Consider the following 27,098-nt stretch of genomic DNA (forward strand, 5'->3'; position numbering starts at 1 on the left):
CCCCCCCCACAACCTCCACCCCACCCCACCCCGTAACGGCAACGCTGGACCGGCCCTGCCGAGCAGAGCTGGGGCACGGCCACACCCCCAGCTGCCGCAGTACCAACTCAGCCGCCCCGGGGGGCCAGAGGCCCCATCATCTGCACAGGCCATCCTAAGCGACGGTGGGGACGGAGGCGCCGCGCTCCTGCGCGCGGGGCGATGGGGAGTGGGCGCGTGGGGCGAGGAGCCGGCCGAACGCGGGGCGGGGCGCGCCGGGCGGGGCGGGCCGGGCCGGCGTCTGCCCGCGCGAGGAAGTCCCGGCCCCGCGCTTTGGGGAAGTGAGGCCGAGGCGCCTGCGCACTGACGCCTGCGCCCGCTCCCCGACGATTCGGCCGGACCTCGGAGCGCGCGGGCCGGCGGCTGCGGCGCGAGTGGCTCGGGAGCGCGGCCGGTGAGTGCGCGCGCGCGGCGCCGAGGACCGCGGCCCTGCCCCTCTGGCCAGGGCCCGGGGGCCGTGCGGGGCGGGAGCCTCGGAAACCGGCGCCGGAATCCGCGCCCCAAGGACTCCGCCGCGGGGTCCACGTGGACCCTGGGCCGCGGCGGGACTGGAGCCCGTCCCCGCGCGTGGGGGAGGGGCCGTTGCAGCCGGGTTCCCCTTTTCTGCAGCTCGAAGCCTGGGGAAGTGATTGCTCAAAGCGGGGGGGGGGGCCGGAAGAACCCAGGTTTCCGCGTCTCCCGTGCCCCCCCTCAGCCTGTGGGGAGGGGCCGAGGCGGGACACCCGGTTTGCCCCCGCCCCCACCCTGTTGCGTCTGGCAGCCACTCATCCCTGCCAGTCGCAGGGAAGGCGCTGCGCCCCCGGCCCGAGCCGATCGGGGGCTCCAGGCGCCAGCCTCGCTCCAGAACGCGCAGGAGGACCTCCTGCCGTCTGACTTGAGTCCTGCTGCTGCAGTACACGCCCCTTCGGCAGCCAGGGTGGGGCCCAGAGCGAACCTGGCCCCTCCCGCCCCTGCCTCGCCTTTGGGTCGCTGGTGAGTGGGGCGCACGGCGAGTTCCTTGAGATTGGGGTGGGGGCGTCAGAAGCTGGAGGAAGGGGCAGACTTCTCCAGGCCCAACCCCACCATGAGAGAGAGGGAGGGAGAGAAGTGGGTTGCCCCCACCATTGTAGAGGTGGGCAGTGGCGAGGGTCACCAGGGCTAGGAAAGACCTGGCCTGCCTTGGAGGAGCCAGGCTGGGACTTACCTACGGGGGAGGGGGGCGGCGCGGCAGACAGGAAAGGTGCTGAGGAGGGTGAGAAGAAGGGAATGGAGCCCCTCTGTCAACCCCCCTCCCAAAGGTTATGGCATTTTTTTCCTGGGATTGTCACATTTTCTTATTCTTTTTTTGGACTGGGCGGGCTCGGGGACGTTCTTTTTCCTTCTGTGGAGCAGAGCAGCAGCCGCTCCCAAGGGAGCCTCTGTCCCCAGAGGCCAAACTTGCTGCCTGTCCAGCTTCTCCTATCCCAGACTTAGGGACCAAAGCCTGGAGGGGCTGGGGTAGGGGAGGGAGCCCCCTCCCACGTGCCCGAATGAGGGGCGGGAACCCTGGTTCAGACCCTGTACCCCCACCAAGAAAGAGAGCAGGTGCCCCAGGGGCACAGGTGGCCCCAGCCAGCCTGAGGAGGGTGCAGGGAGCCAGGCCCAGGGATGGGTGACCAGGTGCAGGGCCTGCAACCAGGACAGAAGGGACGGCCTCTCCCCCTGCCTCTCCTGCCCCAGCACCTGGGCCCTGCATCCTCAGGCAGGTCCCCTCGTCCAAGTCAGAGCTGAGTTGGAGAAGGCAGCCTAGAGGGGTACAGTCTTCAGGGTGCTGGGGGGGCGGGGGTGCAGAGGAGGAAGAGCCGCTCTGCCTGGGGAAGTCACAGCCCGTCTGGGGTACAGCTACCAGACCTCAGAGGTTGCCACACCCCTTCCTTTCCCTAGAAACTTGACCCCTGAGGGTAGGCATGCTGTTGGGCTGCTTCTTCCCCATCTGTTTGCTGGAAGCCAGTGGGATCCAGTTGGAGGGTCCCCCCCCAGCGATCTCAGGGGAAGCCAGGCAGGTGGCCAAGTGGCCAAGGCCCCGTGGGACCCTACACCTGGCCCCCAGATTTGGGTCAAGGCCGAGGCCTCCGCATGCCCAGGCTCTGGAGACAGGGGTGCCCCAGGTGTGCATATCCTGGGCTGTCACCTCTGAGCGCAGCACCCGGTCAGTGGCTGGGAGGCAGGAGCTGCCTAGCCTGGTGACTGCCCCGGGGCCTATCCCAGAGCGTCCACTTTCCTCTTCTGCCATTGCACACCCCACGAGGCCAACATGGACCAAACAGACATTAAAAGGCCAAGAGCTGAGGGATGGGGGGCAGCAGGGCGGATGATCATTCAATGAGAAAATAAACTGAAACCAAGTCCTGAGCACCTCGCGACGGGGTTTCAGGAAGGTCCGCGTGGCAGACGTGCCAGGGCGCGCCCCCGGCCCCGGGGGTGGGGCGGGGCGCCTCGCCTGGGCCGAGGTGGGCGCAGGCCGAGGTAGAGACTGGGAGGCAGGTGGGGAGGCGTTCAAAACTGCCTCCTGGACCCTGATTGGCCGCCCCCGCGGCTCGGGTCCGCGGGTTCCCCGCGGGGGCCGCTCACCCGGATGGGGCTCCGGCGCCCCCCGCGCGTCCGCACCGTGGAAGGTGCGCCCCGACGCCGAGCGGAAGGGACCCCGCGGCTCCGACCTGCCCGGGAGCAGGACGCACCCCATCCCCCTCCGCCGCCGCCCGGCGCGCCCGCCCTGCCCTGCGGCAGGCCTGGGGCCGCAGCGGTTTCCGCAGCCTGTGGGGGGGCGGTGGGAGGGGAGGGGAGGCCGGGAGGCCCTGGGCGCCGGGCCAGTGACCGGCCGAGACGGTGGCGGTCCCTGGCGGCTCTCGGCCGTCCTCACCGGTGCCTGCTGCACTTCCCGCACGCTCAGGACGCCCCGCCCCAGCCCCGAGTCCTCCTTGTCTGCAGGCCTGGTCTGCTGCCCCTGCTGAGTCCCCAGGAGCAGGTGGGGAGCCTCCCCAGGGCTGATCCGGACTCCTCGTGGGGAGCAACTCTCACCACCTCCCAGCAGCCGAGGAAAACCTGGGATGGAGGGAGCTGGGATGGGGGGTCTAAATGTCTGACCACCACCCCTATGCACCGCCCTTGTAGCCCCAGACTCTGGGGGCCTCCAGCCCCCTTGGGAGGGGCCAGGAGCCGGAAACCGAGAAAGAGGAACCCTGGCTTCCGGCTTCCCAGGGAGCGAGTAGATGGGGGTGTCCCAGAACCTCCTGTGGAGATCTTGTCTGGGGTCCCCTCCTTCCTGACCCCACATACCCTCATAGCCACAGTGTAGACTGGAGTGGGGGTCAGGGTCTGGGCAGAGCGGTCTGGAGGTGGGAGGCCGGGCAGGGGGCTGGGGGACACCTCCGGGAGGAGGGAGAGACTCGGGACCCCTTCAGGGGGGCAGGCTGCCACCGGTGTCAGGTCCTCCATGAGAGTCCCGGCCTCTCTTCTCAGAGCCCCAGGCTGTGGTGAGGGTCCTGGAGCAGGTACCACGGAGCCCCGGCAACCTCTTCCACCCACCCATGCCCACCCCACCTGAGGCTGAGAAGCAGGTGGGCCACCTCCACCGCTGACTCTGTCCCTCGGGGGCTGGGGGCATGACTAGGAGTTGGGAGACCCCTGGACACCTGGGAGGCCAGAAGGGTCACGCCCCGCCGGGAGCAAGCAGGCCCCCAGCAGGCGGGGGGGGGGGGGGGAGCAGGTGGTTCCCACAGGTTCTGCCTGAAGGCTGACACGGCCCCATCTTCCCCCAGCACACAGGGCCGGAGGAGGGGGACCAGCCTCCCTCCATGTCCAGTCGTGATGCGGCTCCCCCAGCTCCCCCCAGGCGCAACCCCTGCTGCTTGTGCTGGTGTTGCTGCTGCAGCTGCTCCTGGTACGTGGGCCGGGGGTGCACCGTGTGCCGGTGGGCAGGGGCCACTGAGCAGACCTGGGATCCAGGGCCCCACTCCTCAGCCCCTCGGGGGGCTTTTGAGGCACCGCCCACAGCACTCGTCCAGGGGTCTGGTGACCGGCGGCCAGTGCCCAGGCCCCTCTGTGTGTGTGATTTTCATGGCTGGTGTGCCGAGGTTGTGTCCACATGCAGGCACCTAGCCAGCACGTGCACGTGTGTGTGTGTACGCACGCACGCGTGTGTCTACTGTAAGCCCGCCCAGACTGGCCCTGGGGACCTACAGCAGAACAAAAGCAGGTCCTACACATTGTGTCAGGTGGAGGAGCCTTAAGCAGAGACCTGGCCCTGGGACAGTGCAGGGGGTGGACGTGGGGCCTCCAGGGGGGATGTGGTTTCTAGGCGCGTAGGGAACCTGTTGGGGTTTTTGTGCCTCGCAGAGGCCTGGCCCTTTTCGGGCTTCCACCCCGTGGCTGTTGAGTGGACAGCGCTGAGGGGACCCAAAGGGGGATCAGCTGAGCAGTGAGCAACTGAGGCCTGAAACAGGAGAGGGACCGCCTGGGGGTAGAGACATGAGGCCGAGAACTGTTAGGGCTCGTGGGGGCCAAGCGAGGAGTGAGGAGTCTGGCGTCTGGCGGGTGGGGGTAGGGTGGGAGCTGAGTTCTGTCTGGACCTTTGAGGTTGAGGTGTCTGTTAGCCGTCTCAGTGACCCTGGGGAGAGGTCCAGCTGGAGGTGTGGACTGCGGAGCCAGCACTGATGCTGTGGCGGGAACTAAGGAGAGAAGCAGGGCCCCGAGGGAGAGTCAGGGGCCAGACACACGGGCTGGGGGCTTTCTCCCCCATCAGTCGGAGTCTCTGGGAGAAAGCAGTGGGGGTCGAGGTCAGGCCAGGGAGGGAGAGGTACCCGAGGGGCCTGTGAAGCCCCAAAGGCAAGACAACGGGCCCAGGGCCGGACCGGAGATCGGGAAAGGAGCCGACCCACCCTGCAGGGGGTTCACGTGTGTGCTGAGAGCCCCTAGGCCTCGTGCCCATACAGACGCGTGTCGGTGTCACTGTGTGGCCACCGTTCTGCGCGCACACGCGTGCCGCGGAGGGCAGTGCCACCGTCCCCTCTGCCGGCAGGAACGAGGAGCGGCGGCGAGCGTGGCGGGCCTCCCGAGAGAGCAGGCTGCAGCCCCTCCCCAGCTGCGAAGCCTGGTGAGTCTCGGCCGCGGGTCTGCGCGGTGCGGGGCGGGGGGGGGGGGGGGGGGGGCCTGGCGCGGCCTGTGGCCGATACCCGGATGCCCGTGCCCGCAGTGCCACGCCGAGCCCAGAGGAGGTGCGGAGCTGGGCGCAGTCCTTCGACAAGCTAATGCACAGTCCAGCGGGCCGCAGCGTGTTCCGCGAGTTCCTGCGCACCGAGTACAGCGAGGAGAACATGCTCTTCTGGCTGGCCTGCGAGGAGCTCAAGGCCGAGGCCAACCAGCACGTGGTGGACGAGAAGGCGCGGCTCATCTACGAGGACTATGTGTCCATCTTGTCCCCCAAGGAGGTGCGCCGCGCGGGGACCGGGGTGGGGGGCGGGGGCGCCTCCGGGCCCCTGACCGCGGCCCCTGTCCCGCAGGTGAGCCTGGACTCCCGGGTGCGGGAGGGCGTCAACAAGAAGATGCAGGAGCCGTCGGCGCACACGTTTGACGACGCGCAGCTGCAGATTTACACGCTGATGCACCGAGACTCCTACCCCCGCTTCCTCAGCTCCCCCGCCTACCGCGCCCTGCTCCTCCGGGGCCGCTCCACATCCTCCAGTGAGGCCTAGACTGCCCACCGTGGCTGCCTGGACGCGGGGCCCCTCCCGCGGGCAGAGACTCCTTTCACAAATGCGCTTCACGGTGCGGGCACACCCGCCGGGCCCAGTGCCCCGGGCGGCCCCAGGCAGGAGCTCCAGGTGCTGGGCAGGCCAGAAGCCCCCTTCCCCACCCAGAGGACCCAGCGCCCCAGGATCCAGCTGAGAGGCGGGCGTGAGGGCCTCTGGGCCTAGGCAGCCCCTCCAGCACCACCACCCCTACTGAGCACTTCCTGCTGGGGTTCCCACCTGGTGAAAGGAGGCGCCCTCCCTGAAAGCATCCTGGACCCACAAGGTCCTCCTCCCCGGGCCCCAGGGGCCCCTGAGAAGCGCCTTTGGTGGAGAACAGAAGCTCTGTGCTGTCTAGTTTTGTGACAAGAGGAAACCTCCAACTGATGCCATCTGCACCCCGGGATCAGACCCAGGACCTCAGAACCAGGCTCAAGGCAGCAGGACCCGGCTTCTTTTATATGTTCATTGAGTTTAAGCCAATAACATGGCACTGTGTGTTTTATCAAAAAACAAAAACAAAGTTTTCATATTTAACTCCACTCCTCTTCCCCCCAAAACAGAATCTTATTATTGAAGATATTTTTCAAGTAAAAGCCTCTCCCCTCCGTCCACGTTTGCGGGGGAATCAGAGAACGAGGAATGGGCCACGACCCCCAGCAGGGGAGCAGCACGCTCAGTGACGGGCCCCTGTGCTCTGCTCCAACCCCACCCCTCAGAGAACAGCCTCAGCGGGCAGCTGTGCTCAGCCCTCCCCACGCGAGGGCGCCACCAAGGGTGACAACGCAACGGGACACTGGGCAGGCAGGGTCCCTGGCGGCGGCTGGCCGGCTAGGGCAGGACACTTACGGGGGAGACCTCCCCGAGACCCCGGGTGCCGGGCAGTCACCTGTACTGTCTCACAGGCCCCACAAGGCACACACTTGCCACCCTGTTCCCTGAGTTCTGCTTGGTAAAGCGATTCAACGCTGCAACCGGGGCGCAGAGGGTCTGGTCAGGGGTCCACCCCCATTCACACTGCTTCCACGAGCAGTGGGGCATCCTGAAGGGTTGCAGGCAGGCACGGCTGTGGGGCCCAGACTTAGCCTCCCGCCCATAATCCCTGGACCGTGAGCTGCGGTGCCCGGAGAGGTCGTGAGACCCCGGCTCCTCTGTGCGCCCACAGCCCCCCCCCCCACCTGATCCTCGTGCTATGCAGGCCCAGCCCTGCCCCTCCCACGGGTACACTCAGGCCCCTCTGAGAGCCAGCGGGCTCTTCCTTCCAGTGCTGTCCCAACAGGCCAAGCCTCAGCGTCACCCGACCCCAGGGAGGTGGGCCGTCCCCGCAGCGGCGGGGGTCGGGGAGATCAAACCAGAGATGAGGGGATGGGGGACCCAGCTTGAAGCCCAGGCCTGTACATGGCCCACCAGGACCAAGGGCTAGGGAAAAAACAGTGGCAAAAAGAAACATTTAATAACTGGGGGGTAAGAGGGGGAAAGGTGCACTGCAGGCAGGGTGGGGGGCAGGGCGTGCTGCCTTCTGAGGAAGGCCAGGTGGGCAAAGGGCAGGTCTCCAGAGAAGCTGTATCTGTTGGCAGAGGATGGGGAAAGGGCGACGGCCAGCACTGGCCGTGGCCCGAGGCTGCAGGCACACATGCACAGGGCTCAGCAGAACTGCAAGAAACAGGTGAGAGGCGCCCATCCAGCCACGGGGCCTGCAGGACCCCCCAGGGCAGGAGGCAGGGCTGGGGTCTCCATCCACCATCTCCAAGGCTCCCAGGAGGCTGGCTGGCATGGCCATCCCCCAGTTCACACCACAGACCCCACAAAGGCTGGAGACACCCTCCTCCAGAGAACAGGGCTGGGGATGGATGGCCTGGGCTCACCCACCTACCTTCCAGCGGTTTCCACACTCGTTGCAGACAACGAACGTGGTCATAGGCTCATCGGAGCTGCGGGTCTGCACCTGTGGGGAGGGCCACGGTGGGAGGGGCCCAGCCCCAGGGCCTCAGTCCCTTGCAGCTGGAGGCCCCAGGGAGCAGGACTTCCCAGGAGTCACAACCTGGGGAGCCCGCCCCCCACGGCCTCAGGCCGCGCTGGCCTCACGTCACCTGGGCTGAGGCTGCCCTGCAACCCCCACCTTGCAGTCGCCCCAACCGCTTTCCTCTTACAGGGCCCCCCAACATCTCTTGGGGCCCACCTCCACAACTCTGAGCGGAGTCCTGCTACCACCACCAGGCACCCATCCTCCCACCAGCAGCAACACAGGGGGGCTGGGCTCCCAAACTTCAGTGCCCCAGAACGAACGGGCTGGACCCACCGCCCGAGACTGCCTACTGGGGAGCAGGGGTCCTCGGCAAGGGGGAGGCCCCAAGGGTGACCGCAGCTCCCAGCCCCATCGGAGACTAGGTTGTCGGACCCCCGTCCCAGCACCACTCACACCGCACGTGTCCAGGCGCAAGGGGGATCCGGCCTGCACAGCAGGGGCACGGACGGCTCCGAGGAGGGGCGGGGCTCCGGGAGGGCTGCCGACGCTCACCTGCGTGTAGGTGCAGTTCTTCTTCCTGCACTTGCCGCAGGTGAACAGGTCGGTCTGCGTGCCGCCCGTGCGCGCCATCTGGTGCTCGCGGATGGCCTCCTTGGTCATGGCCTTGCGGATCTCCTTCAGCTCGTCGCTGGCCATCTCCTGGGGCGAGGGGCGCGTGCTTAGCCCGCGGCCCGCCAGGGGCAGCCCCCAGCGCCCCCACGGGCTCACCTCCGAGGTCATCACGGCGATCTGTTGGGGCGTGATGGCGCCGCACAGCACGTTGCGCCGCAGGCTGGGGTTCTTGGCGTCCTTGAGGTTGGAGAGGCGGCTGCGCACACGGTTCTTGTACTTCATGTCCGTGTTCCCCACGTCCCGGAAGATGCGTGCGGACGTTTAAGGAGCCGTAGGGAGGCCGATGCCCCGCCCTCCACCCCTGCCCCCAGGTCAGCCAGGGCCTTTCGCGAGGCGTGTTGCAAGAGCCAGCCACACGTGGGCGTCGACAACTGACGCTTTCCCGGCTGAGACCCAAATGCAGGCTGGAGGCCCGGGACCCAGGCCCACCGCAGGCCCGGTCAGACCCCAGAGGGTCTGGGAGGAGCCCCCTGGTCAAGACGAGCACGCCCACCCGACCGCCCAATCCCCTGGCGAAGGCGCAGGACAGTGGCCACTAGGGGAGCTGAGCCTGGCTGGCCCTGCCGTTCCTCCAGATCTGCAGCCCCCAAGCCGCTGCACAAAGGATATATTCCTCGATCTGGGCCGACAAGCGCTCGCAGTCTGCACCGACAGCCACGTGGTCATCTGCAAGAAGGAGCCCTGACCAGCTGCCCTGCCGGCTCCCCCCCACACCTCAGCCTGCGCAGCATCCGGGCGTCCTGCTCCCCAGAGACCCCCGGCTCCCCACCCCCAAGGTCAGCAGCACGGGGTTGGACTCAGGCCTCCACAGGCAGGTGGGGCCCAGGCCACCTGGGAATCAAGCGTGTGTCAGGAGCCAGGACCCCGAGGTGTGCTGGGTGGCCCCGGCCCAGGCACTCACGGTCCGTCTGCAGGGCAGCGGTCAGCATCTCGCGACACTTGTTGCGCACGGCGTCACAGGTGACCGGCACCGGAGGAAACGTGGTGATCCTGGGTGTCGATGGCGTCCTGGGCAGCTCTGGCCTCTTGCAGCTGGAGAGAGGCCCGCTCGGGCCACGTGCACCTCCGTGAGATGCCGGTCCCCAGAAAAGCCAATGTCACAGCCACGATGCCCCCAGACCCCGTCTGCTCCACCCTGACAGCGGCCCAGAACCCTGCCCATCTACAGTCAGGTCCAGCACGTCCACGCGGTCTGGCCAGAGGCAGTGAGGATCACTGGGTGAGACACACCCCCAGACAGGATCCCCACCCTCAGGGAGACCTGGGACACGGGGCCACACTGCCCAACGCAAACTGCCAGGTCAGGGGGAGGCAGACGGGACGAGGGATCACTCAAGACCAGGCACCACTATGCAGGCAGCCCCACCCCGTGGAGGTCTGGGCACCCCCCTCCATGGGTTGCCTGCCCACAAGGCTCTGTCCACCCACGGCCCTCCTCTCACACCCCTGCATCTCGTGACCCTGTGACCTCCACGGAAGCCAGTGGAAGCAGGCGGCTTCCTGGAGGAAAACTAAAACGTGCAGGTGGGCAGATGAGCCCACGTCTCTGCACAGCCATGCGGTGAATCCAAAGCTCAGCTTTTCCTCGCCCTTGGCCACTGCTGCCCAGTGGGGTCAAGGGCAGAGCAGCCTCTCAGCCACAGCCCATCCCGGGGGCGGCAGGAGCAGGGAGGCCTCAGTAGCCCCAAAGCCTGCACCATGCCACAGCCTGGGGCATCCCCGGTGAGGGAGGGGGCGGCAGCCAGAGACCCCAGGCCAACGTGGGTAGCCAGAGTTAGCCCGGGCCTGGATCCGGGGACGTGAGCAACGGGCTCCCACAGGCCCGCTCAGCCAGGCAGACAGAGTGCACCCCTCAGATGCTTGGGGCTAAAAAGGCCCAGAGGAGTCTCCGGAGGGAAAGTGTCCAGCAAGAGGCTGACCCTGGGGAGAGTCCCTTCCGAGGAGCTGAAAGGGCTGATGACCTCAGCGCCCCCACCCAGCGCCCCTGGAAATCCGCACCCCGGTCTGCCGAGAAAGTGGGGCCATGGGCGGGGCGTGTGTCTGCCTTCCAGACGTGCTACCTGGGGTCCTGGGCCTCGGAGGCCTCCTTGGAGGACGATGTGGGCAGAGGCCCGCCCCTCCTCCGCTCCCTGGCTTTGGCGTCTGAAGCATCTACATGTGCCGGGAAAGAAGGGAGGGCTGGCTGGGAGAAGGCAGGCCCGGAGGGCAGGGCGGGGCCAGGGAGGGGGGCAGACCACCACCGAGGCACAGCCCCGGCCAGCGGACATCGGACCCTGCCTCCAGCCCCAGCCTCCTGCGAACGACTGCGGTCCTCTCTCCGCAGCCAAGGAAGGTCCTGAAAAGTCTCCCTGAGTACAGAACCCCCCCAGAGTGATGGCCTTCACGGATGGCACGGCTGGACTCGGACAAAGGCTGGTCACCGCAGGCAGGCCGGGCATGGCCACTCCCCAGCTGGGCCTCGGCCCCAGAGCGAGCCATCGAGGGAGTCCCAGCCTGCACTGGGGACCTTCCCACAGGACGAGAAGCGTCCCATACGCCACCAGAATAAATACGCTTGTCCAACACGCAGCCCAACAGCCACGCAGGACTGGAGAGAAGCCCAGGACATGCAGCTCTGTTTCCCAAGGGCTTGGACAGAGCCCAGGAGGGGCTGGGAAGGGAGGGGAACCTCAGGGTCCAGTGGGGGCATCCCAGTCGCCCCACTGTCCCTAGAAAGAGGCTGCCCGTTCCCTGAGGGGCTCCAGACGCCCCTTCCTCCTCCTCCCCCTCCTCGCCCCCCCTCCCCCCCGCCCTCTGACTGCCCCACACTCCTCCCCTGGGCGACCTCCCCCAGCTCTGCCAGGCCCCCCTCCAGGGCTCAGCGCAGCCTTAACTCCCCTTGCTCCTCGTGGAGCCCCCTCCTCCCAGCCCGAGCCAGTGCTTCCTGGACTGGATCCCAGGTGGCCCTGGCTCGGGAACAGCACAGTCTGCCAAGGGCCAGCGCGTCTCGGGTGCCCCTCGCCCCCACGTCCAGCCTAGGCTGCCTGACCCGCACCCAGGAGCTTCTTCCAGGACTTGATGAGAGACTTGGCCAGCGTGACGACCTCCTCGTCCGAGCTCTGCTTCCGCAGGGCGTTGACAGACATGCCGACGCGGGTGGACTGCAAGGCAAGCGGCCAGGCTGGGGGCAGCGGTCAGACCCTCCCCACAGACCCTCGGTGACTCCCACAGGGCAAGCTGGGCACCAGCGAGGGGAGGTGGATGCCCCCCGCCGACGGTTACTGCCCCATGTGCAGGAACCTCGCGAGGAACACAGCGGATTGCCCTTGAATGCCCCTCCCTGTCTCGTGGAGCAACAGAGAAAGGCAAGGGACAGTCTCCTCAGAGGCAGGGATTCATGCCAGCCAAGGGCCGGGGTGGGGAGCAGGAAGCTCTGCCAGGTGCCTGGGAGCTGGGGGACGGGGCACACGGGGCCCTACCTGCAGCAGGTGCAGCGTGACGGGCATGGCCTTCAGTTCCCGCAGCAGGTCCATGGCTCCCTCCTGGAAGGAGAAGGGAGGACCCTCGTAAATGACTTTGAGGTCTCAGTGGGCAAGCTCAGCTCCTCCCGCACACGAGGGCTGGGGGAACACGAGGCAGTGACAGTCTGGAGATCCACCTGGGGTCAGATGCCCAGGGAAGGCAGGCATGAGAAGGGAGCAGCTGTGCACTTAACCCCAGCCCAGGGCCCCCAAGGGCCGTCAGGGGAAAGGGCCGAAGCCCATCCCCAGCAGGGGCGGCGCCCGCACCTGCCGGGTCCCACATCCCCCGCCCACGTGGCTCAGGCAGCCTCTCCTCAGTGCCGCCTGCTGGGGCCAAGCCCTCAGGGACCCCTGCTCCCCTCACGTGCGCCCCGCGCCCCCTGCTCACTCCCTCCAGCCGCGTCGCCTCGCCTGGACGGCCGAGCCAGAAGCCCGCCTCCCTTCTCCGTCCGGCACCCCTGCCCACATCTGCTTCCTCGTAGCCGCACACACAGGGGCCACACGGCTCCACAGCAGACGAAGCTCCCCAGGGCCCTCAGGGGGCCGAGCTGCCCGCCCCGGGACCCGCTGCTCCCCCTGCCAGCGACACGCCTGCCCCACTCTCCCTCCAAAGCTCTGTGCAAATGACACACTCTCGGCGAGGCCTCTCCCGCTGACGGCAAGCAGCCCGGCGCCACCCCGTTCGCTCCCCGCCTCGCCTTCCTCCGCAGAAGGCTCACGGAACCCACCGGTGTGGTTTCACGTGTGCGTGTCTCCCTCACGACATGAAGGAGGCAGCCACCCAAGGGGCGACAGCCTCAGATGTCCCGCAGCCTGGCCGTGGGAGGGGCAGAGCCTGCCCCATCCCTGATCTGGGCGGCATCTCTGCTCAGGCTGCAGCTTCCCCCTCGCCACCCCCGCGGGCCCTGCCCCTTGGGCTACAGAGTCGAGCCCTGTAGTCAGCTCCTCAGAGGGGACAAATGGTCACCAGAACCGAGGGCACAGCGCCACTCGGCGATCAATCATCTTCCCCCAAACGGAGCCCCGGGCTGCAGAACGCCAGCTTTCTGTGGCCTCCGGACCAGAGGGGCATAAACGTGATTCCCAGTCACGGCCCCCAACTCCCCCAAGGGGCCTCAAAGGCACTGGGACCCACCAGGAGCCTCTGCTAGCTCTCACCCCCCACTCCATGGCGCCCCAAGCCCCCTAGCCCCCTTCCCAGTCCACACCTGTCCCCCCTCCTCATTCTCCCCTGGGCTTCCATCCATGCGGTGCTCCACCTTGATGCCCCCTGCCCCCGTCCTGCCTGGCCCGACCCAGCCCTCCGTGGGTTCCGTGGCCCATCTCTGCCCCCAGCTGGGGCGCATTTATTTTGTCTCCTTCAGAGGGGAAGCAGCTTCTTTCTCTGGTCATCTCTGGAAACAGCCATAGACGTTCCCACATCCCTGCTCTGTGCTGCCCACAGCCCCAGGGGTGAGAGCATCATGCGGGCTTTGGGGCAGGCGCTGCTGCTCGACGGATGAATGAAAGCGTGGGAGCCAGCCCCCTTCCCAGCCCCGGGGGAGAACCCTGTCCAAAGACCCAGACTCAACCCTGCTCAGCCCAAAAGTCACCCCCAAACCACCAGTACAGGCACACAGCCCTGGGGTGGTGCGGCAGGCATCTCAAGACCCCAGCTGACCCTCCCTCACGGCCCCCACCACCCCTCGGCCCCGCCCCAGGAGCTCAGTCTGGGGAGAGCTGGTCGCGTTTATTGAGCCTCTCAGGGAGCCGGCAGGACTCCTCTCCACTCCCTAGAGGCAGGTACCACCCACCAAAGATGCTCCCTGCGAGGATACCCAGATCACCAAGGTCCAAAGTTGAGAGGGGCCTGAAACTGAAGCCCCATGTGCTGTCCGCCCCCTACCGCCACCAGCCCGAGACCGGGCACAGCCTTCCCCAGAGGCTCACTGGCCGAGGGACGACAGAAGCCGGCCAGCTGGTCGCGGGGGTCGGGGGGAGTCCTGCGCCCGGGTATTCCCAGGCCAGGCTGAGGGCTTCCTAGGGCTCTTTCCCAAGGGTGCCTACGCATCTACCCACTCCCCAGTAGCTGCTGGCTGAGCCCTGGCTAAGGAAGGGAAAGGATTTATTAGGGCAACCCGGTTCTTGGAGGACTGAACAGACAAGGAAAAAAAGGGCCTCCCAGACAAGAAAGGCCTCTGGCCGGCTGGCCGGTGAAAATGAGATGATGGGGGCCGCAGCCCCAGGCCCGGCAGAGGTAGGGGGGCGCTGTAGCTCCAGGGGAGAAGGGGGTCCACTCTCACACTCCAAACTCTCGAAGGCGGAGAATGGGTGTGGGAGACCCAGGGTGGGACAGAGGGCTCTGAGTCGGGGATGGGGCTCGGCGGGGAGTTCTGGAGGACTTCGAGGATGCCCCGGCTGGGGAGGAGGAAGACGGGGGTGGGGGGGCGGCCAGCCAGGGCTGCACGGGCCGGGGCTTCCGCAGGGCCTGGAGGGACTGGGCCGAGGAGGGTCTCCGCCGGCCCGGCCTCCCGAGGGGCTCCGGAGTGAGGGGAGGAAGCGGGCGGATCCCAGGCCTGCGGGGTCTCAGTCTGGCAGTTTGGGTTTGAGTCCAGAGCGGCTGGCTCCCGGGACAAGGTTCAGACCGGATCGCGGCCTCTGCCGTGGGTGCGAGGTGAAGGGCAGGGCTGGCCCAGGGCGGGGGTCTCGGCCTCCGGCGGGGGTCTCCCCGTGTCCCGGGAGTCTCTCCCGGGGCGGAGTCTCGTCCTGCCCCTCGGGTGGTCGCCGCGGCCCTGACGGGGGCTCGGCAGGCTCGGCGGGGGCTCGGCGGGACGGGGGTCCCGGGGTCCTGGCGGCCCGCGCCCCTCACCGCGCTCTTCTTGGTCACCATCTTGTCCAGCCTCCGGGCGATCCGCGCAATCTCCTCCTCCTTGCCCATCATCGCCTCGGGGGCACCGCCCCCAGCGCCCGCCGCGCCAGCCTCGGCCTCCCGGCCCGGACCCCGGCCCCGGCCGCCGCAGCCTCCCGCACCCGCCGCAGCAGACGCAGCCCCGCCACGGGCGGGAGACCCTCCGTTCAAACCTCCGGCCCCCGCGGCACCGCGCTGCATCTTGGGATACGTAGTTCTCGCGCCCGCCCGCCACGCGCGCACCCGCCCTGCCCCGGACCACAACTCCCAGGAGCCAGGGGGCGCGCAGGGCATCCTAGGAAGTGTAGTCCTTACGCGGGCAGCCGCCAGTGGACCGGTTAGCCGGCGGAGGGCGCTGCGGCCGCGCGGGGCGCGGCCGTGCGTGGGGGCCGCGGCGCCGAACCCGCGCTTTCCTCCCAACACCTCGCGGGGGCGGCCAAGGTCCGACTGCGCGGGGCCGCAAAGGCACGCTGGGGTCCGTCCCCTCTCCCCGCCCCATGAGCCCTCCTCCGCCACCTTCCGCTGTCCCGGGGCCGCTGCCCGACCTCCTGAGCGCTCTGGCCGGGATTGTGGCCTCGGGGACCCTCGGAGCATGGTCAAGGGGGGGAGGGTCTCAGGCTGGTTTTCCGGGGTTTCTGCATGCCCACCCCCAACCCTCAGCACTTTGTCCTCCTTTGCCCTGCGGAGAAATCAGATGGGGACTGGCCTCGAGGCTGGCTCCGTAACAGTGACCTACTCCTGCGGGCTGTGCTGATGGCCCAGACCCTGCCTCAACTGGTGCCTCTGCCAGGGTTGGACTGTCTGGCACGAGCCCTTCTTGGCAGCCCAGGTGATGCTTCTGAGAGGCCTCTCCCGACGCTCACCTTTCTGACTGTAATCTTAGGGACCGGAAGCTGCTTTGAGGTTTCTCGGAGATACACCCGCCCACTCCAGAGGGGAGAGGCTGAGTGCTTTGCTGCCTGCTGACCGTGTGGTTGACACGCTCTCCCCTGTGCTCTAGCCTTTGTCAGAAGCCATGGCTGAGCTCAGCATCTCAGGATGCCCTGTCGTGGTGCTTGGAGGAGGAATTTCCTCCTGTCAGTCCTCGAATCAGCTTAACTTTGCCTGTTGGGGAGGCCTAGCTGGGCAGCCTCCTCTGTCCTGGCTTTGAGTGAGGGAGGCTTCTATGTGTGGGACTGGGTTGGATGTTTCAAGCCACAGAGACTCTAAAGCATGACCTAGAAGCTGGTTAAGAAGGAAGGGCCCTGCCCCTTGTCCCCCAGGGGTGGGGCCCTGGGGTTTTGTCCTTTCTCCTCAAGTGGCAGAGCCAGCCGGGTAGACACTGAACACTGGGCACACAGAGGAGAGCAGGGGCTTGGGGACTGTATTCCAAGGCTGCAGAGTTTGTACCTCAGCCCCTGTGACCGGATCCAAGCTGCCGAGAGGGACAGAGGCGGCCGCGGGACAGGGACCAACCTGGGGAGGTGGGGGTGGGCAGAGATGGAGACAGGGCAGGTCTGGGAGCTGAGGAGGGGGACTGGGTCGGGTGGGAGGGAGAATAGGACAGGGTGTCAACCTGCGGGTCAGGAACCAACCCCCTGGCAGAAAGACTAGTGGGAAAGACTCCCGGTCGCCTCTGCATTGCTCTCTAGGGGACACGTACGGTCCCGCAGCAGGGCTGGGACTGACCACAGCACAAACTGGAGTCACCTTGTGTCACAGCCACCCTGCTGATACCCCAGCGTCCTGCCGACGCTCACTGCTGTCACTGCCGGGAGCTGCAGCGATAGAGAAGCACTTAGGTTCTATATCACACATTTTAGAAAATAATTCGGTAACTGTGTTTCAGTGGAATTGGTTTCCATGGTAACCCCGTGGGCTTACTTTGTGCGCTGCCCTGCGATGGGGCACCAAAGCGAGGACAGGGAGGCGAGGAGGGGCTGTCAGCTGAGCACCAAGGCCCTGCCCCGGTTCAGCCAGTGCAAAACCCAGACCGCCCACCTCAGGCCCTCGGCCTCTTTCGTGAGAAGCCAGGTGGTCTCTACCTCTGGAGCTTCCGGCAAGGGCCACAGAGACAGCTCCTCAGGGGCCTGACACGTCTCAGAAGCTCTCGACTAAGGCCACCGAGGCTGCAGACAAAGGGAGACCAAGACGCCATGGCGCTCGAGAAGAGTGGCCAGGAGGCGGGGCGTCCTGCGGGAGGAGGGCCCAGCCTGGGGAGCCTGGCCCGGGCAGGGCAGGTGATGGGGAAGGGGGAGTGGACAGGCAGGCGGGGGTGCGTGGCAGGGGAGGTGGGGTGCTTCGCAGCTGGGGACCTGCGGCCCACGGCCCTTCGCCCCGTCACGGGAGCCCTGAGCCCTGACACGGTGCAGTCCAACGTGGAAGCCACCCCCACGCAGTGTCCGGGCCGGGTGACCCGCCTTGTGTCCTGCAGGTCCCACAATGAGAAGAGGCCGCTAGGTGGCAGGAGTGAGCCACAGACGGCCTGCGGGCCGGGTGGCCACCACCCTCCCCCACCCCCCAGGAGGTCCAGTTGGTTCTGGCCACAGCCTCGAAGCAGCCCGGGTGGGGCTGTGTTTGGTCCTGGAGAGTGACCCTCACGTGTGGGGTCTGTCGGTGGGTCCCACCCTGGCCAGGGTAGCACTGACTGACCAACCCCAAAACCCCCGACTCCCCACCTTGGAAGTCCCTGGTCCCAGGGCCCCTCATGAATTCACACCCCCCAGAACCTTGCTCAGGTCAGTTACGGCCCTCCCGAGACCCCTCGGACCCTACCCAAACTTGGGAACTTCTTCCTCCAAGGAACGTGCCCCAACAAGCTGCCTGGGCCCCCAGACCCCCCCGCGCCCTCAGAAAGCGGTGCCTGTAGGGTGACATCAGGACGGCGAGCCTGGCTGTACCCACGACAGGGTGCCCACCGGGGCTCCAGACCCCACGTCCTCTTTGCTGCATCCAGGGAGTTGGCATACCACCCGAGTCACGTGGGGGGGATGCGTGAAGCTGCCCACGTGTGTGCACGCTGGGCACAGTACAAGTCACACGCACAGGGGCTGTGAGGCGTCTGTCTCCCCCGACTGCTCCGTCGGCCAGAAGAACCAGGCCTGAGTTCCACCCTCTGCTGCATCCCAGCCCCCAGACACCTACTGGGTAACGGAAGGAACGTGGCACCCTGGGGGGAGCTGGAAAGAACTTACACCTTCACCTTCTGGCCACCCCCAAGCAGGGGAGCCCCAAAAACACCCACCCCCCCACCCCGTGAGAGGCCAGCCCGGGACCAACTTGCCTGCTACTCTGGGCTGCAGCCCTGACACACAGACCTTCCTAGAATCAGGTGGGGCCCCGTCCCCACGACCCCCAGCCCCTCCACTTCCTCCTGAGACGGGCCCAGGAGGGGCAGGAGTGGGGCATGGAGAGCTGAGGGCCAGGGGCACCCAACAAAGAGGTACCAGGCCGTGTCTGGAGACTGTGAGCCATGAGCAGGGGTGGGGTGGGGGCACGGCTCCTGATTAGAGGTCAGAGGTGAAGAGGAATCAGCAAGGAGCAGGGACAGAGCCCCCAAGGGTGGGGGACAGACGAGCTCACCTTCCCAGACCCACCCAGCCCCCTTACTCCAGGATGCCCTCCTGGACACCCCACCAGTCCACCGCCAGGGGGCCTCCCTCCGTCCCCGCGATGGTCCCCAGGGAAGCGCCTAGTAGAAGCCCCGTTCCTGCCCCCACCCTGGGGCTGACCCCCCAGCTCCCCCTTAGGGCTGTGTCCCCTCCTGCAGGGGTCTTCCACGCCTGACCCCTTTATGGCGAGAGATACATGGGTCTGCCCTCAGGAGTCCTGCGACGTAGGGAGCCTGGCCCTGTCCTGGGGGCTCTGAGGGGGCAGACACAGCCCTGACAGGGGTCTGGGGATATCCCAACAACGCGTCCAGGGTCCATCCCCCAAGAGACGTGCTGCACCTTTGGCCCAGAGGCCTGCCCCTCCCCCGTCCTCAGTGCACGGAAACATCGGAAGCTCAGGCCATTAATTTTTCTATTTGTGTCCCCCACCACTTGCCCGCCCAAAGCCGGCCATGACCCCAGCAGGTCGAATCTGTGCTTCCCTTCTGGCTGGGGCAGGGGCCTCGGTGGGAAGGCCAGTGCCGCCAAACTCACACGGAGACCGCTCCCCGTCTCCCCATGGCCACGGGGGTGGGGCGGGGAGATCTCTCAGCCCCAGAAGCCCCCACCCCTCCCCGGTCACCCTGTCGGCAGCTCTCCCCCACACAGGCACCCAGCTGTTTCCGTACCCTATTTCGTCAGACCCTCCAGCCCACCCTGGGGGCTGCAGTTCCCCACCACAGGGGCTCTGTGGAGCTCAGACCCCAGCCAACCCCATCCAGCCGCCCCCTCTCTGGGCCTCGGTCTCCCAGTCTGCAGAATGGGAAGAACCGCTGCCCCCAGCAGCCTCTCGCGGAAAGTCCCCAGCCCAGCCCACAGCCTTGGCCCAGGCCCAGCTCCCTCCCCCAGAGGCAGAACTTTGGGGGAGGCAGGAGGCATCCCCCAGAGGCCAGCAGCAGCCGGCCCTGGCGGCCTGCTCCAGGCTCGCTCTAACAATGCGCTTCCCCCACACAATTCCCAGAAACACCGCCCTCCCTGCCCTGCCAGCCCGCCAGCCTGGCGGCCACCCCACCCTCCCCCTCCACAGGGGCCCCAGCAGCCGCAGGGTCAGGGGCTCCGGTGAAAGCAGGGGGTCTGACTCACAGGGGTCCCCAAGGCAGTGCCTCCTGGCAGTTCAGGCACACCAGCCCTGCCCTGGTGGAGGGAGACAAAGGAAACTCCTGGGAGAGGCAGACTGGGGGCCGAGGAGCCAGGCCTTGGGAGGTGACCTTGGCCAGCCCCACTCCCACAGCAGACCCCTGCCCTTCTCTCCTAGTGGTGAGTTGGTGAGTCCATCCTTCTGCCTGCAAGGCCCATCTCCACACAGCAGCTGTGGAAAGCCAAGCCAGGTCACACCCCTCCTCTGCTCAAAACCCTCCCAAGCCGCCAAGTCTCCTTCAGATAAGAAAGCGAGGCCCTCCCAGGCCCCACACGCCCGGTTCCCTCTCCAGCACAGGTCCCTGCCCCAGGGCCTTTGCATGTGCTGTTTCCTCCGCACAGAAGACTCTTCCCCACGCGTGCCCTCATTGCTTTCACATGTTTCCTTCAGGGTTGGCTCCACAGTCACCTCCCGAATGGGCAGGCAGTGAGCACCCCTCTCTCCTCCACAGCCTGGCGCTCCGGATTCTGACTTGTTTGTGGATTTGTTGATCGGCGCCCTCTCCAACAGAGCGGAAACTCCCCACAAGCAGGGCTTGGGGCTGCTTTGTTCCGCTGCTAAAGCCCTATCTCCTGGAACAAGGCCTGACCCACGGTGGGGTCAATAACCGATCGATGGACGGATGAGTGGATGGCTCCTGCCCCTGAGCAGGAAGGGGCAGATGGTCCCCAGGAACGCAGGCTGCCCCCCGGCCAGCTGGCAGCCCCAACCGGTTGGACCATCAAAGCCATTTGTCACCAAAGCCAGGGCAACAGCCGAAAAGAAACTCACAGCTGCCGTGCCCACCAGGCCCCGTGGGCCAGTGACCGACCACCTGGGGGGCTCCGCCCCTTCTTCCCATGCTTCCCAGGGCCAATGAGAACGGCCACCAGAGCCCAGTAGGCGAGAAGACGAGCCAGGCCAGCCCAGGGCAGGGCAGTCGGGGTGGGAGCCCGGGATACACAAGTGTGTCAACACACAGTCCCCCAGGCAGGACACGCAGAGAGCCCCATCTCTGCCCCACCAAGAGCCCCTGAGGGGGACCAGGGCACCATCCCTGGAGAACTGGGGCCGGGGTCACCGAGGTCTGAGCAAAGACAGCCTTCCCAGAGGCTGCCCGGGGCCCGGACTGAGAGGCATATGGGGGTGGACCCAAAGGCAGGAACACGGGGCCTGGCTGGCCAGCTGGGCCGGACAACTGGACAGACAGAGTGTCTGGCGCCTGCTCAAACAGGCTGGCCCTCCTCTCAGCTGCGGCCTTCCTTCCTGAGCTGGTGTTTCCTGGCTCCTCCCTGCTGTTGCCGTGGAAACCAAGTGGGGCCTGGGCCCCCGCCCCAGCTTCCCACGGAGCCCCCGCTGAGCACCAATTGGGGCCCACACGGGACGCAGGTCGCTGGATGACGAGCGTGGCCGCGGTGCCCCAGGGCTCGCCGGGCTCAGCACCCCGACTCCCCTCCCTCACAGCAGCCCGGCATTCGGAAACGCCTCTTCACGACCCCAACACCTGGGACGCCCACAAAAGCGACCTAAGCCAACTGCCCACAGCCCGCCTGCCCCCCTGAAGCCACCGTCACGGGGTCCTCCTCACACACGCTGCATTCAGCACCCCCCCACCCACAAGGCCCCTTCAACCCAGAGAAGCCCCCCCCCATTTGTTCCTGCTGGCCCAAAGCACTCAGGGGCGCGCCCGACCCCTGCGCGACAGCCCTGGACCTGCAATGGTACCATTCTCTCCACACGCCCAAGAGGCCCACGGGGCACCCGACGAGCACACTGACACCCTAGTTCCCGCAGCGCCCAGCTCTTCTGGGACTCCCAGGTCCCACGACGGTGGCAAACCGTGCACTGACCCCAGCACTCCTGAGAGCACTGCCCTGCAAGCGTGAGCACCGTGTCAGCTCCCTCATAGCCCCGTGGCCCTCTGCACACTGCGCCCGGCACCCCAGGGCTGAGCAGGAAAGCATGGGTGGGGCGAGCCTGCAGCCCCAGGCCTGAGCCCCAGGGTCCTCCAGGACCAGGCCTGCCGCTGGGCGTGTGCCCACTGGGTTCTAGGCCATCGGGTGCCCTCCCCAGAGGCCACCCCCGTCCCCACCCGCCTCCAGCCTTTGGAGCAGCCGCAAGAACAAGCCGGAGGCTCCGGGCCAGTCCTGGAGCCCTGGTCTCCAGGACCACAGGGAAGGGTCTGAACTGGGCGGCCTGGCTCCAAAGCCGAGGTGTCAGGAGACCAGAGACCTCTCCACCTGGATGAGCGTCTGACGGGGACCCCACTCCCGCCCTCTGGGAGCAGGAGGGTCCTGCCCCACCGGACTCAGTAATTGGTCCCAGCCCCTGCTTCTGCCCCTGCATTAGCCAGGCCTGGGCGGCTGGGAGCCTGTGAGGTCTATGCCCCGGGCAGCAGCGCCTGGGAGGTCCGCCACCCCCAGGGCCCAGCCAAGCCCCCACTCAGAGCCACCGAGCGGATTACCCAGCATCCCTTGCAGGCTTCGACCAGAGCCTAGGGGTCCAGTCCAGGCTGAGGGAGGGAGCGGGCGGAGGGCCAGGAAGGCAGTGTCCACTGGACGCCCAGGCCAGACCCCGCTCACAGAGCAAGCTTGCCCGCCCTCCCACCTTCTGTCTGGGGAGATGCCGGCTGCAGACAGGGCCCCCCAAGGGTGGGTGGCAGCAGACCTGGACGAGGCCAGCCTGAGGGGGGCCCTGGAGACGTAGGAACGCCCCCAGACTGTGGATGGATCAGGGGCCACAGCTTGGTAGCCAGAGAAGTCTTGGGGAACCCCTCCCTTGGTGGGTGTCCAGGGCCAAACCTCCACTCTACTCCCCGCGGGGCCCCATGTCCCCATGGCAGAGTCCAGCCTCACCCCCACACCCAGGCAGACAGACACGAACACACAGACCGCACACAGATGCACAGACACACACCTTGGATGCACAACTGGCCACACCCACGCCGGCCCTCCTACAGCCCCAGGGGGAACCCCCCGCCCCGAGGCTCCAAGGTCAAGGCCACCCTGCCTGCGGCTCCCACCCCTCTGTCTCCCCAACTAGACCACGGGCCAGAGCCACCGCCCTGTGCCTGCCGGGCAGCACACAGGGAAGGGTAGCCTGACCCCCAGGAGGTGGGTGGTTACCCCAGGAGACGCTCCCCTTGCCTTGCCCAGCCCTGGCCCACAGGACGTGACAGCCGGACACCTGAGTTCCACAGCCCAGCCAAGAGGGAGGGCCACTGGCTGGCGCCAGGAGAAGCGGCCATCCTGGGGGGTGGGCCCTGGTGGTGAGGTAATTCTGGGCACTGTGGCCACTGCGCTCCCAGCAGCTTGAGCAACTCAGCTGTCAGGGGCTGCGGGGGCCAGGCAGGCCCTAGGGGAGCCCAAAGTCCGTCCCAAGGTAGGGCGCTTGAGCAGAGGAACCTGGAAGCCTCCTTCCCAAGCCCAGTGATGATAATCCCAGACCCACCGCTGCCCAGGCTGAGCCAGGCCCTGGTGACCCAGACCACACTCAGAAGGCTGCAGGGAGAGGCCTGTCGAGTGCTGGCCCCTTGGACCCATCCTTCAGCCTGGAGCGTTCCTCACACATCTCTCCCCACCAACCCCTGCAGGCTGCCCAGTCCACCCACCTACACTGGTCAAAGGGGAGCTGGCAGCACTGGGAGAGGCTGTGCACCCGTCCACCCCCAGGCCCCCCGTTCTTGCCTGCCTCCCAGGAAAAGCCAGTCTTCCCCCGAGACCCAAGAGGACCCACCTTGACTATCCCCAGTGCCCCAGCATGGGGTCAGTGTCCATGAATTAGGTGCCAGGGCCTGGGAGATCTGGAAGCCACCCAGGCCTACACCACAGGACCTGCCCTGGGGACAGGGTGCACGCCCAGCGGCCCCCAGAGGACCCCTGCGGGCACGCTGACCTCTCCCCGGGACAGCTCCGGAGCAGCCGCTGGGGCGAGCTGTCAGACCCACAGGGGACCCACCCCACTCATAAGCACTGACTGTGGCCTAGAGGGACTACCAGGGACAGAGGACCCAGAAGCTCTGGCCACAGAGTCTGGCCACAGACCCAGGGTCACCGACACCTATGGTCACGCACGCACCGTGGAGCTCCCAGCACATGGGGCGGGGCTCCTGATGTGGTAGTGGGGCTACAGAGCTCCCAAGCTACGAATGGATGTGCAGGAGGGAAAACTCATCCCAGCCCCAAAAGAACCACCCTCAGCAGGAGGGGCAGGGAAGGAGCCTGCCCTGGGGAAGACGCCTCAATGTCTGCAGCCCAGATCCCCTGCTGATGGGGTGGGAGGGGACTGCAAGGAGGCTAGAAGCTCCTCTGGAAACCCTCTGGGGTCGGATGGCCCAGGGGAAGGCCCCTCTTCCCCCCATCTGCCCCAACTCGAGGTCCAGCCTCATTCTCTTGCTGCAGCGCTGGTCTGGCCCGCTGGGTAACCAGCTACTACTGGTCCCATCAGGCCCGGGGAAGGGAGAGGAGGCCCGGGGCTCCACCCACTCTGGACCCCTCCCCTCCGGCTCTGCTATGGGTCCGGGGCATCTACGCTCTCCGTCCCCTTACTCAGCTGCGACTGGCCCGGTTCCCAGTCGGTCTGGGAGTGGGGCGGGGGACACGGAGACCGTCTTCTCCTTTAACCCCGTGAACAGGCCCGGGCTGGCGGAGGGTCTCCAAGCCCTCAGCGCTGAAAGTCCCACGTGTGGGTGGAGGGTGGGCGAGCATGATGCCCCGGGGTTATCCAGAGCAGCTCCCCCAAGACACAAGTTGCTTTTCCCAAGGCGCCCTTCCCTTGGAGCCAGCCTCTGGTTGGGGAGGCAGCCTTCCCCACTTCCTCCCCGGGGGCTCTGACTCGTTGCGTGTGTGGGTTCGTCTCTGAAAGCCTGACAGCCCCCAAGAGGACGCCCCCTGCCAAGCTTCGGGTCACATCAGCCACCCTCTCCCACTCAGGGGGTCTCTCCTTCAGAGGGTGCGGGGGGCGCCGCGCAGAAGAGGCGGAATCCGGCCGGGCCGAGAAGAAAGGGAGCCCCCGGGAGGAGGGGGCGGCCCGGGCCCGCCCCGCCCCGCCCCGCCCCGCCCCGGCCGCCACGCCGCCCATTGGCCCCGCGCCGCTATATCTGGGCGCCCACCCGGCGCGAGGCCACCGCCGTCCCTACCGCCGCCCACCCGCCCCACGCGTCCGACCCCGACGTGCCCGCTGCCCACCCTCCGCGCTCCCGCGCTCCGTTCCGCCCAGGCCGCGCCCAGCTGGAATGCAGAGATCGCCGCCCGGCTACGGCGCACAGGACGACCCGCCCGCCCGCCGCGACTGTGCATGGGCCCCGGGCCCCGGGGCCGCCGCTGAGCCGCGTGGCCTCCCCACCGCCCCCGCCGCGCCCGCCGCGCCCGCCGCGCCCGCCTCGCCGCCCAGCCCGCCACGCAGCCCGCCGCGCAGCCCCGAGCCGGGGCGCTATGGCCTCAGCCCGGCCGGCCGCGGGGAGCGCCAGGCGGCCGACGAGTCGCGCATCCGGCGGCCCATGAATGCCTTCATGGTGTGGGCGAAGGACGAGCGCAAGCGGCTGGCGCAGCAGAACCCAGACCTGCACAACGCGGTGCTCAGCAAGATGCTGGGTGAGTGGCTGCTGGGCGGGGGCGGGGACGTGGGGGGTTGGGGCGGGCGGGGCGCGGGGGCACCTCACTCCAGGGCGCTCGCGGAGCTCGGCGGTCCGCCTGCCCGCCCGACGGCACCCGGCTGACCCGCGCCCGCGGCCCGCAGGCAAGGCGTGGAAGGAGCTGAGCCCGGCGGAGAAGCGGCCCTTTGTGGAGGAGGCGGAGCGCCTACGCGTGCAGCACTTGCGCGACCACCCCAACTACAAGTACCGGCCGCGCCGCAAGAAGCAGGCGCGCAAGGCCCGGCGTCTGGAGCCCGGCCTCCTGCTCCCAGGCTTGGCGCCGCCGCCGCCGCCGCCCGAGCCCTTTCCCGCGGCCACCGGCCCGGCCCGGGCCTTCCGCGAGCTGCCGCCGCTGGGCGCCGATTTCGACGGCCTGGGGCTGCCCACGCCCGAGCGCTCGCCGCTGGACGGCCTGGAGGCAGGCGAGGCCACCTTCTTCCCTCCGCCCGCGGCGCCCGAGGACTGTGCGCTGCGGGCCTTCCGTGCGCCCTACGGCCCCGCCGAGCTGCCCCGGGACCCGGGCGGCTGCTTCAGGGCGCCCTCGGCCGAGGCGCTCAGGACCGCGCCCGCCCCCGCCGCGCCGCTCTGCGGCCTCTATTACGGCGCCCCGGGTGTGCCCGGCCCAGGCCCCTATCCCGGCCCGCTGTCGCCGCCGCCCGAGGCCCCGCCGCTGGAGGGCGCCGAGCCGTTGGGGCCCGCCGCCGACCTGTGGGCCGACGTGGACCTGACCGAGTTCGACCAGTACCTCAACTGCGGCCGGACTCGCCCCGACGCCGCCGGGCTCCCGTACCACGTGGCACTGGCCAAGCTGGGCCCGCGCGCCATGTCCTGCCCGGAGGAGAGCAGCCTGATCGCCGCGCTGTCCGACGCCAGCTCCGCTGTCTACTACAGCGCCTGCATCTCAGGCTAGGCCGCCCGGGGCGCCGCGTGTCACCGTGTCACCGCTCTGTCTCTCTCGCAGGCGGAGCTGCCGCTACTCGTCATAGCCCCGCAGGAACCGGCAACGCCGGGGCTTGGCCGGGCGGAGGGCGCCCCTACGGGGCGGTCCCCACACGTCCCGGGGCTTGGCCGGGAAGCCCAGGCCTAGGACGTGTGGGCTGGCCCTGCCAGGGCTAAGTTTTTGAAGCGCCTAATCCTTTTCTTGCCGTGTATTTTCTAGAACTAGGCTGTATTTTTTACTTTGCCTTTTTTATATACATGAAACAATATATTTAATTTTTAATTAAACTTTTTCTTGCAAGGGGTTTCAGTGATGCAAAGCACTAATGTAGCAAGGGCTCTTTAAATAACGTTCGTTTGCTGTAAAGGAGGAGCCAGGAGCTGGGTGCCCCAGGCGAGGCCACAATAAAGCACGAAGCGCCTCTCCTTTCCTCGGAACTCCCGCGTCTGTGGTCGCTGGGGGTGGGGAGCAGTGTCCCCCCCCCCCCCGGGGCCCTGGGCGTGCCCTTCCCTCCAAAGTCCAGGGAGCCTGACTCGCAGCTGGGCCCCACAGCATGCACTTCTCCACCCTTCCAGGACACTACCCCAGACAGCCGATGGGAGGCAGGGGGTGTGGGCACTCCCCACCCTGCCAGCTCTCCACCCCCCCAACCCCCATTTTAACTCAAGCCTCATAGCGGTCAGACTACACCCAGAAATTCCTTCCACACCCTCACCCGGGTTTCACCATCCTCATCTCATCCTGAAAACAACTTCCAAGCCCAGTGAGTGCCCAGAACCGCCTCTCTCTGAAGGAGGCTGGTGGGGTTGACGCCTGTCTGCAGACATGACATCCTGGGACTCCCACCCGTCATTCTCTCTCAACACAGTGTCCCCAGAGAGGGCAGCACCGTGACAAATCCACACTGCTTGCCAGGGTGACGTGTGCGGGCCCTACCAGTGACACGCGGTCAGTGACCAGAGCAGGGGAGCT

At 67.3% G+C, this 27,098-nt stretch overlaps 3 protein-coding genes across 9 annotated transcripts; 2 read left to right on the forward strand and 1 right to left on the reverse strand.

Moving 5' to 3' along the window:
- Nucleotides 1-380: 380 nt before the first annotated feature.
- Nucleotides 381-6,361, forward strand: RGS19 (regulator of G protein signaling 19). 4 transcript variants are annotated; one of them, XM_060123897.1, is made up of 7 exons: nucleotides 449-1,011; nucleotides 2,948-3,022; nucleotides 3,517-3,614; nucleotides 3,816-3,937; nucleotides 5,075-5,149; nucleotides 5,249-5,483; nucleotides 5,556-6,361. In XM_060123897.1, the coding sequence occupies exons 3-7, from the start codon at nucleotides 3,585-3,587 to the stop codon at nucleotides 5,745-5,747; spliced, it is 654 nt and encodes a 217-aa protein (XP_059979880.1). In that variant the 5' UTR covers nucleotides 449-1,011; nucleotides 2,948-3,022; nucleotides 3,517-3,584; the 3' UTR covers nucleotides 5,748-6,361. The 4 variants fall into 4 exon arrangements, with proteins under 4 accessions (XP_059979882.1, XP_059979880.1, XP_059979879.1 ...); XM_060123896.1 differs by lacking the exon at nucleotides 2,948-3,022 and having other exon boundaries at nucleotides 450-1,011; XM_060123899.1 differs by lacking the exons at nucleotides 449-1,011; nucleotides 2,948-3,022; nucleotides 3,517-3,614 and adding an exon at nucleotides 381-433.
- An 851-nt stretch (nucleotides 6,362-7,212) lies between these two features.
- TCEA2 (transcription elongation factor A2) lies at nucleotides 7,213-26,149 on the reverse strand. Of its 4 annotated transcripts, XM_060122927.1 has the most exons (10): nucleotides 14,770-14,985; nucleotides 11,880-11,942; nucleotides 11,456-11,561; nucleotides 10,482-10,572; nucleotides 9,323-9,453; nucleotides 9,031-9,087; nucleotides 8,518-8,672; nucleotides 8,302-8,448; nucleotides 7,657-7,728; nucleotides 7,213-7,436 (listed from the first exon to the last, which is right to left on the reverse strand). In XM_060122927.1, exons 1-10 carry the CDS (start codon nucleotides 14,839-14,841, stop codon nucleotides 7,428-7,430), a joined length of 903 nt encoding a protein of 300 aa, XP_059978910.1. In that variant the 5' UTR covers nucleotides 14,842-14,985; the 3' UTR covers nucleotides 7,213-7,427. The 4 variants fall into 4 exon arrangements, with proteins under 4 accessions (XP_059978910.1, XP_059978911.1, XP_059978909.1 ...); XM_060122928.1 differs by lacking the exon at nucleotides 14,770-14,985 and adding an exon at nucleotides 25,932-26,149 and having other exon boundaries at nucleotides 7,213-7,728; XM_060122926.1 differs by having other exon boundaries at nucleotides 7,213-7,728; nucleotides 14,770-15,001.
- SOX18 (SRY-box transcription factor 18) lies at nucleotides 24,693-26,563 on the forward strand. Its single transcript, XM_060122930.1, has 2 exons — nucleotides 24,693-25,145; nucleotides 25,291-26,563. Exons 1-2 carry the CDS (start codon nucleotides 24,788-24,790, stop codon nucleotides 26,094-26,096), a joined length of 1,164 nt encoding a protein of 387 aa, XP_059978913.1. The 5' UTR covers nucleotides 24,693-24,787; the 3' UTR covers nucleotides 26,097-26,563.
- Nucleotides 26,564-27,098: the final 535 nt, after the last annotated feature.

Source organism: Lagenorhynchus albirostris, chromosome 15 (genome assembly GCF_949774975.1).
Source record: "Lagenorhynchus albirostris chromosome 15, mLagAlb1.1, whole genome shotgun sequence".
Taxonomy (NCBI): Eukaryota; Metazoa; Chordata; class Mammalia; order Artiodactyla; family Delphinidae; genus Lagenorhynchus; species Lagenorhynchus albirostris.

Excerpts from the sequence above, each read along its gene's own strand:
- RGS19 (XM_060123897.1), top strand. The coding sequence starts at position 3,585 with ATGCCCACCCCACCTGAGGCTGAGAAGCAG. Across the intron at positions 5,150-5,248 it reads CTCCCCAGCTGCGAAGCCTG|TGCCACGCCGAGCCCAGAGG; the intron begins GTGAGTCTCGGC and ends CCGTGCCCGCAG. Across the intron at positions 5,484-5,555 it reads CCATCTTGTCCCCCAAGGAG|GTGAGCCTGGACTCCCGGGT; the intron begins GTGCGCCGCGCG and ends CCTGTCCCGCAG.
- SOX18 (XM_060122930.1), top strand. The coding sequence starts at position 24,788 with ATGCAGAGATCGCCGCCCGGCTACGGCGCACAGGACGACCCGCCCGCC. Across the intron at positions 25,146-25,290 it reads GGTGCTCAGCAAGATGCTGG|GCAAGGCGTGGAAGGAGCTG; the intron begins GTGAGTGGCTGC and ends CGCGGCCCGCAG.
- TCEA2 (XM_060122926.1), bottom strand. The coding sequence starts at position 14,841 with ATGATGGGCAAGGAGGAGGAGATTGCGCGGATCGCCCGGAGGCTGGAC. Across the intron at positions 11,943-14,769 it reads TGGTGACCAAGAAGAGCGCG|GAGGGAGCCATGGACCTGCT; the intron begins GTGAGGGGCGCG and ends TTCTCCTTCCAG. Across the intron at positions 8,673-9,030 it reads GTCGGCCCAGATCGAGGAAT|GCATCTTCCGGGACGTGGGG; the intron begins ATATCCTTTGTG and ends AAACGTCCGCAC.